Below are 8,880 nucleotides of genomic sequence, written 5' to 3'. Positions count from 1 at the left end.
GCTGTGGCTCCCCAGTACCCTCAGTACAAAGCCCAGGTAACTCTCCACGACCTTCGAGGCCGACCAGCCCTCCAGCCTCATCTCTCACAGTGACGCCACACACAGTCAAGTCACATGCCGTTTGCTGAAGGACTTGTACTTGCTTCTCCCTGCTTAGAACTCATGCCTGCCCCCAACCCAGGCCCCCCGATTCTGTCTGGTTAGCTGCTCACCATTCTCCCTGTCCCAGGGGAGCTGAGCCTTCTCCTCCAGGAAGTCCTCCCTGGCGAGGGCACTTTCCCCTTCTGCACTCCCCCAACGAGCCTCACCGACTCCAGAATCATCACTGAGGACACAGCTGCCTCCTCCCCTGGACTGTGAGCCCTATGTGAGGGCAGGGCTGGGGTTGTCCTGGCCCCCACTGTGTCCCAGCCCAGGGCTGGGAACCGAGGAAGAACTCAGGAATTGAGGTTTTTGTGACAAGGTTGGTTCCCCTGCCACACACCTCATTTTTCTACCCTCTCAACTACAAGCACCTGTCTTTCAGCAGAGTCCTGCTATGGCCTAACACATGATAGGCTTTTGATTCTGCCTTAGACCCTGAATTTTTCAACACTGACCACTTTTTCTCTTGAGCCAGCCACTCTTAATTTTTAGCCTCCTTCAGTTCTCATTTGACTTTCCTGTCCCATGAAGAATACAACAGTTGACCCTACCATGACTTAAAACAGGCAAGTGAGGCAATTGAACTAAGCTTCTATCCTGGAAGCAACCCTCCGTGGCTCCCCAGTGCCCTCGGATGAAAGCCCAGACTGCATGCTTTGGCCCACAAGGCTCTGGTGAAATGCCCTGGACACCTCTTTTCGGCTTGAGTCTACCATGCTTCTACTTCCCTTATCGTGACACCGTGACTTTCCTTTGAGGACCCCCCCCTCAGTCCAGCCCTAGGTACAGGCCATTCCAGAGTCACAGTAACTGGTTTGGGGTGATCACATGACTTATCCGGGCGAATGAGAGCCTGTCTTGGGACTTTTGCTTGAAGTTTGCAACGAGGAACTCTGCTATTGCCGCTAAGCTAGAAGGATAAAAGCTTGAACTGCTGGTGTCACCGTTAACACCAGGCACCTATTGGATGAAACTACTAGAATGAAATTTACACTGAAAAAAGCAGAAATGAGCCAGCCTGTGGCCTGAATCCAGCTATATCTGAAGTCATGCAACCCTGGCCTATGAAATGAGCAAACAAATACCTTTTTTGCTTAGGTGTAGATGGATTATTAGTCCTAATACAGCATTTTTCTTGCTAATTTTCCACCCACCCCCAACACAGCAGCCATGCTGAAACTACCCGCAGTTCTCTGAGCTATAGCATGCATTCCCTCTTCCAGGCTTGTGCCCAGGGGATGCCCAATACCTGGTCAACTCCTACTCATCCTTCAGAGCTCAAATGCAGCATCAGTTTCTCTGGAGTGTCTTCCCCAAACCCTCTCACTTTCTCTTCTGGCCCACCCCCCTCCAAAAAGCAATGGTTTCTCTAGTGTCTATCAGAACACACATCCCCCATAGACGGGCTTCCTGCATCTCCGTGTCCAGCACTGGGCCTGGCATGGAGTAGGCACCGGTCAATGACTGTTTATTGAATAAATGTACTACTGGAGTAAGAAGTGGCTTAGAGTCCAGTATAACATGTGGGTGAGTATGTGAGTGGATGAACGGGGGTCCAATATAGGAACTGGGGCCTAATGGATGAGGCCAAGTCCCTTCCTGCCCTCTTCCACAATCACCCTTGACCCCACACCCCCACTGCTCCCATTCTGCAGATGAGAAAACCGAGGCTCAGAAAGGAGAAACCACTGGCCCGAAGTCACACACCTCCTCTTCATCTCACTTGCAGGTGAGGGCAGGGAAGGAAAACCCCAGGGTCAGCGTGGGGGAGGGGGGACTCTCCTAAGTTTATTGGGCATCGGGCTGCAGGTGAGGGGGCTGACAGGAGGGGGGGGTGTAATAACTTAAAAACCAGAGGTGAGAGCGACAGCTCCTCCAGAGATCTCTGCAGAAGGGAGGGTGTGGGGGTATTTACAAGGATTTGTACAAAGTGCCCCGCGCCAGCCTGGGGCAGGAACGTGGGATTCGAGCAGGAGGGGAGGGGCAGGGGAAGGAATCTGCCTTTCTGACCCCCACTCCCGGGCCCCCCCCACCCCCAATTCTTCAGTCTTTAGGCTCAGCAAGTCTTCTTGTCCCTGCCCAAGGCCTAATTCTTGAGCTGTCGGGGAATGGAAGTTTCCTCAGTTTTCTTTTCTGCCCCACCCTGCCCCCAAAGTCTCCTCAGGTGCCCCATGGCAGGGTGAGGGGGGACCGGGTGGGCTGGGGGCTCCAGGAGGGTGCCAGCTCCCCCCTGCGAAGCCCCTTTGCTCTTCTCTCCTGCTCAGCGGGCCCCGGAGAACACAGAGGGGACAACCTCTGCCCCCAAATCCATTTCAGGGAAACTGAGGTGATGACAAAGGGAGAATCCCCTCCTTGACCCCCTTTCTCTGTCGAAGTGAAGGGGGCGAGGAAGAGGGGACTCGGGGCCGTGGCGGCTTAGAGCTCGAGGTCGTTGGAGATGCGGGTGACGAGGGTGCGGAAGGCCAGGGCAGTGCCCGCCACGCGGCGGAAGAGAACTCCCCGCAGGCCCGGCCGGGGCAGCTGGCAGACCTCCACTTCGAAGTGGGACAGGGGCTCGGGCCCGCCCGCACCCCCGTGCAGGCAGGCCAGCAGGAATGGCTGTGGCTGGCGGCAGCGGCAGCGGGCGGCTGCGGTGGCCTGGCGCAGAGCTGCCATCAGGGCCTCGGGCGGGCGCGAGCTGGTCAGTTTCACACTCCAGGGGAATCGGAGCAACCGGGGGGCGGTTTCCGTTTGATCCCAAGGTAGATGGCAACTGAGGTGGGAAGATACGATGGGTTAGAGATGGGAGAGAAGAGGAAGGTAACCCACAGTTCCCACTTTGGGACAGGCTCTCCTAGACCTCTTCTCAAAACCTCTTTTACTCCAGGGACAGTCTTTCCACTGTACAAATAGCTGTCCACTTGGAGATTGTATTTCCCAGCCTCCCCTGCAGCCAGCTGTGGCCTTGTCTCCAAATGCCTGGATGTGCGTGGACGTGACCGGGTAACTCCGTACCACCTCTTTCAAAGGAAACTGTATGCCCTGGACTCTCTTGCCCCACCTCCTGTGAGGCTGCAACACGAGCTAGCATGGACTGTGAAGACAACAGGGCTCTAGGGAAGAGGATGTAGGAGCCTGGGTACCCGAAGGATCTCACATAACAGAGTGGCCCTGCCAGCCTGGCCTGGACACATGGCTTGTGTGAGAGAGAAACTTATTCCTGTTTGTATTTTAGGGTATCTTCCCTATAGCAGCTCAACTTGTTTCCTAATACATCCCCCTTCTGGTAATAATCCTTTTTACATTGGAGAACCAATTCTCCTCACTCTAGACTAGGGATTTCTCACACCTAGGAGCAGTACTGTCTTCCAAAGGATATTAGTAAATTTCTGAGGACTTTTTGATTGTCAAAATGTCTTGGGAAGGGAGTGCTGCCTACATTTATCAGGGTGGGGGGATGGTTCAGGAATGATACACATTCTGCAGTGTGTGAGAGGGCCCTGCCTGACAAAGAAATGTCTCTCCTAAAATACCAAGAGTGTTCTCCTTGAAAAGCATTGCAGATCTAGTCTTTCTAGTTTAGGTTGGGCAGACTCAGCTCTCAGCTCCAAGGGTGAACACGTGACTCACTTCCAGGCAAAGAGAGCAGTCCACACCTCTCCCCCCACTCTGATTGGTTCAAAGATGAGCATGTGACCAAGTCTGACCAATCAGAGTGCTCCATCCTTCTGGTCACAGGCATTGGTTTAGGGATGGAATGTGACCCAATTCCAGCCAGTAAGATTCGGTCCTGGGACTGTTGGCCCTGCTGGGGCGGCTCCCTATTTCCACTGAGGTTTCTATACTGGCCCAGGGTTGTTGGCAACCGTTGTGCCTCACTGGATGAGAGGGGAAAGGTGGTGTGGTGTCAACAGGGCAAGGAGTGGGTTATAGATGGGAGAAGCTGAAGTTAAAGATGGTCAAGGGATGATGCTCAAGGATGGAGGTGGACATGAGAGGAAGTCAATGTTGGGGTGCATAAGAGGAGGTGGCAGAGAAGAGGGGGTCGCAGGAGCATTCCAGGAAACTGGCCTTGGAGGATGAGGCTCGGGCCCCAACCAGGGGCCTGGTGGGGGTGGTGAGAAGTACTTACACAAGAGGGGTATGAGGCAAAAGGGGAGGCACACTCACCTTGTGACCTCAGGTCCCCCGATTCTCTCAGGTTCGTCTGTGACCCTACAGGAAGGGTGGGGGATGAGTGTCTAATACGGACATAAGCGGGCCCCCCTCCCTCAATCCACTGCCTCCAGGACGCAGGGCAGCCCTTGCCTCAGCCCTGGTTCCTCCCTGGGGCTGGAGCTGGGCTGGGGGTCCGGATTTGATCTCCCTCTCCACCCAGAAGGGGAGCCCATTCAGAAATGGTTAGTGCAGGTTGGAGGAAAGATACTGAAGAATTTGGAAGACAAAAGAGAGGCGGGGTGGGTAGAGACACACCTACATATAGGAGACAGACAGACACACAAACCCCTCCTTCAGCCTGTGCTCAAATGACACCTCCTTAGTGAGACCCGCTCCATTTAAACTGTACCTTCCTTCCCCACACCCTGACACACACATCACCACCACCACCACCCCATCCCAGTTCCTTGCTCTACTTTTCTCCTTAGTACTTGCCACTACCTGATAGTCTATATATTTTATTTATTGTTTACTGTCTGGGTCTCCTAGTAGAATGCCCTGGGCAGGGATTTTATTCCTCTCGTTCACTTTACTCTGGGCTGACGATGGTGCCAAGCACACAGGAGACACTCAAAGAATAAAAATGATAGAAAACACTTATAAAGTATTTTCTGGGGCAACATTCAAAGCTCAGTCCATGTATCACCTCACTTAGCCTGCACAACAATCCTATGAGGAAGATACTGTTATTACTATCCCCATTTTAGGGAAAAGGAGAGTGAGGCCCAGAGAGGTTGAGTCATTTGCTTAAGGTCACTCAGCAGTGCTCAGGGTCTGAACCCCAAGTCTGGCTCCAGAGGCCAGACTGTTGTTTATTATCTGAGTGAATGAATGACCAGAGCCCACATACAGACCCCTACCCAACTCACAGTGCCCCCTCCCGCCAGGCCCGCGCACGGGTCAGACATGCAGACGGGGAGGCAGGACGAGTGACAGCAGAGGTGGAGGGGACTTACTGATTTTGGATCCCTGGGGCAGAGAGGCGCCCGAAACGCAGCGGTTAGAGTTCTGCCGTTTAGAGGGATCGAGGGTAACCCTGTAGTGTGAGGAGGGAGGTGAAGGGTGATGGAGGAAGAGGAGGAGGAGGAGACGGAGATGTCGGGGTATAGGAGGCAGAGTAGAGCAGAAGACAGGTTAGGTCCCATCAGCCCCCCATCCTTCTCCCTGTCCCCCAAGTCCCATGGGGCTCACCTTCGGGTCAGTTTGGAGGTCAGCTTGGTGAAGAGGTTGGTGGTGGGGCGGGGCCGCCCAGTGGGCAGGGGCGTGGCTTCGTGGGCCAGTGTGGGGGAGGCGGGGGGCCCATTCTGCACGCCCCCACCTCCCCCGCCCCCTGCCCGCCTGTCTCGGACCTGGCCACCGTGGAAGGTGCTGCGGATGGTGGAGCCGCGTGCCAGGCGGCTCCGCTCCCCTGATGGGGGAGCCAGGCTGTGACTGGAGGGGGAGGCGGGGGGCACCCGTGGGGTACCCGAGCTGTGGGCAGAGAGGTACAAGTTAGGGTGGAGCCTTGAGGCAGGCCAGAGTCCTCAGTCCCTCTGATTCTTCACTGGTCTGTCCTGAGATCAGAAACCTCTACCAGTCTGGAACTCAGAGACAAGGCTGCCGTGTAGAGTGGTGCAGGCTGTGCATGTACAAACTTAGCATTACTTTACTGACCCTTCTCACCTCCTAAATCATTCTTCCTTCAGACCATCCTTTCTTCAAGCTTTGTCCCCTCCAAACCACCCCCTATCCCAACTCTCCTCTCGCCAAACTTGGCAGTTGAATACATTCAGATATACTTTTAAATGAATCCCCTGATACTTCGCCATCCAAACCTCAGGAACCACATCAATTGTGCAAACACTTTGCTATCTGAACTTTCATTATTCAAACGTGGGAGAGGAAGAGATGTGAACATCAAGGAAACTTACATTCATCATGAAAATTTTCACCAGGTAAAAATAAAGAGGAAGGAACCCTCCCTCTAATTCTCAAGATTCTGTGTAGGCAGGGGTGGCTCCATTATCCCAGGACCTTCCCCAGGCCCTCTGACCCTCCCAGTCCTCACAGCAGAAGTGAGACCTCCAATTAATATCCTTCTAGGGACCCCAGGACCAGCCAGATCTCAAAGAGGGAGCCCTGACTGGCAGATACCATTACCTCTCACCCAGAATCCATACACTTTGTTTTACTCTTAGTAACCAAACCCCTGAGAGTATAAACATTGCACATGGCCACCCAGCCAAGGACTACATGTCCCAGCTTCCTCTGCAGCTAGGGATGGTCATATGACCATGTTCTGGCCAATAGGATGTAAGCAGAAGTGCTCTGGCCCATTTCTGGGTCATGCCTTTGAACAGAAAAGCAGTTTGCATTCCACTGTCTTTCCACCCATTTTGCTGGTTGGGAAATGGTGGCCACGGGTGCAGTGGCCTCAGATCCAGAGCTGCAGTCTCATGTTAAGATTGGTCCTGAATCCTTGGAGGGCCCTGCCTCCTACTTCTGGATAGTTGCATCACAGAGGACTAAACCTCTACCTCATCTACTGTGCCTTAGGGTCTCTTCACTCCTGAATCTGTAACCTAACTATATGCTATCTCTTGGCCAGGACTTGGAGGCCATATATTATAGTGATTAAAAGTACAGACTCTGGAGTCAGTCTGGAATCTTTGCTCCTTGACTTACCAGCCGTGTGGCTTTGAACAAGTTACTTAACCTATCTCTGCCTCATTGCCTCAGCTGTAAAACGGAGATACAGGATTGATCTCACAGAATTGTTAGGGGCATTCAACCAGCTGATGTACACAGGCCCGGCCTACGGTTACTGCTTGATAAATGTTGGCTATTATTATTTTTATTTAGTAACCCCCAAATAAGTTCTGACTCATCGAATGCCTACTGTGTCTCAGACCCTGTGTGAGGTACAGGACACACCTGATCTCCACCGGATCCCTCTAAAGAGACTGGAGGCAGAGAACATTGGCTCCATTTCACACAGGAGGAAACGGAGGCTCAGACACCTGCCGATGGTCATCTTGCTCGTGGAGTGCAGAGGCAAGATTCGGAACTCAGAGCTGAATCACCACTTCCAAACACTCCATTACCCTGCCCCCACCAAAGAGTGACATCTGCATCCCTTTATTGGGTGTTTCCCAGAGTGCACCTGGGTGTCACGCCCTCTAGCCCTGATGGGTGGGAGTGTCATGATCCTGAAGCCCGCCCCACTCTGGAACTTGAACTGTGATGTGAACCAATTCATTCTCTTTGTATGTTCCAGCCAGCCTGCACTGGTTTCCCTCACTTGCCAGCTGAAGGCGCCTGAACCAACTCAGGCAAGTAAGTTTGAAATCCCGCCAACTAGAGGATGTTGAAGCTGTGACATTCTAGGGCTTCTCTCCAACTCTAAAAATGGATCATTCAAAAAAAAAAATGAATTCAGGTTCCCCAGGCTCGTGGGCAGAGAGTGGGGCAGACTGCTTTGCTGCTGCTGCTGACTAATTAATTAAGGGGGGAGGATTTTTCAGGGGGGTCTGGGACAGGGAGGACATGGGTATATTCTGCCAAAGGAACGGCAGACATGCAGACTCCCCCGTCCCCACACCACCCCTCCCCATATGTCTGACATCTTAGATCAGGAGGCCCTGCTCACCTATACCCCATCTCTCCTTCCCCGTTGCTGCCCTCCCTTCATACCTGTTTTCTTTGCCATTTGGCAACAAGGATGGGCGTTCAGCCCCCGGGCGTTCTGTGCAAACGTAGGTGTTTCTGCGGGTCATCATGCTGGGAGGGAGGTTGTTCTGTAGGAGACAAAGCCAGGAGGAGAGTGAGGGGGCAAAGGGACACTCCTTAATCCCTTTTACCCTCTCTGGCCTCCCTCATTAGGAACGAGGCAGGGGCCTGTGTGTGAACCAAAAGTGAGTAGGTGATGGTTTACTTTGGCTAAAGACATGAAAGGTCAATGGGTCATGCCAGCAATGCAGGCTGAGAGTCGTGGGGGGCCTTGGAGCTGGGGGAAGAGAAGGTCACGGAAAGTTTCCAGGGGGCAGCCTTGCCCACCTCTCCTCTCCCAGGCCTCCCCCACCTCTAGCCATATCAAACTTTTAGAAACATACTTATTCGGGCCATGTTGAGAGGCACGTGGCATCTCAGTTCCTGGACCAGGGACTGAACCCAGGCCCCCTGCATGGGAAGGCGGGGTGATGACTGCTGGACTGCCAGGGGAGTCGCATCTCTCCTCCTAAAGGCCTTTGCACAGGCTGTCTCTTCTGCTTGGGTCTTCCTCCTACCTTTCCCTCTGACTCACTCCTAGGGATCTCTCAGGTGTCAGGTCATAACATATCCCTGCTCTGGGCCCTGGCTGAGTCAGCTACCTTCTTTGTGCTCCCATCTACAGCCTTGTATTGTATTGGCCACATTACTTTGTACTGACTGCATCTGTTCATACATACATCTCCACCCTGCATTGCACTGAACTGAGGACAGGAATAGTGTATCAGGATTTTGTTGCCTCATAAAATGTGCTGGGAAGTGATCCTTTTTTCCCTCTGGAAGTCTGCCTAA

At 53.3% G+C, this 8,880-nt stretch overlaps 1 protein-coding gene across 2 annotated transcripts in view; it reads right to left on the bottom strand.

Annotated features, from left to right (window-relative positions):
• Window positions 1-1,595: 1,595 nt before the first annotated feature.
• Window positions 1,596-8,880, bottom strand: part of MARK4 (microtubule affinity regulating kinase 4) — a 29,933-nt gene continuing 22,648 nt past the window's right edge. Inside the window, exons 14-18 of one of the 2 annotated variants that reach the window (XM_043438033.1) lie at window positions 8,014-8,117; window positions 5,533-5,811; window positions 5,298-5,377; window positions 4,294-4,338; window positions 1,596-2,896 (exon numbers count right to left, since the gene is read on the bottom strand). In XM_043438033.1, coding sequence (XP_043293968.1) covers window positions 2,832-2,896; window positions 4,294-4,338; window positions 5,298-5,377; window positions 5,533-5,811; window positions 8,014-8,117 — 573 coding nt within the window. In that variant the 3' untranslated portion in view covers window positions 1,596-2,831. The remainder of the gene's footprint in view (window positions 2,897-4,293; window positions 4,339-5,297; window positions 5,378-5,532; window positions 5,812-8,013; window positions 8,118-8,880) is intronic. The other variant, XM_043438031.1, reaches the window with a different exon arrangement.

This window comes from Cervus canadensis, chromosome 18 (genome assembly GCF_019320065.1).
Source record: "Cervus canadensis isolate Bull #8, Minnesota chromosome 18, ASM1932006v1, whole genome shotgun sequence".
NCBI lineage: Eukaryota > Metazoa > Chordata > Mammalia > Artiodactyla > Cervidae > Cervus > Cervus canadensis.
Note: the sequence above shows the minus strand (reverse complement) of the source record. Positions and strands in the feature narration are given on the sequence as shown.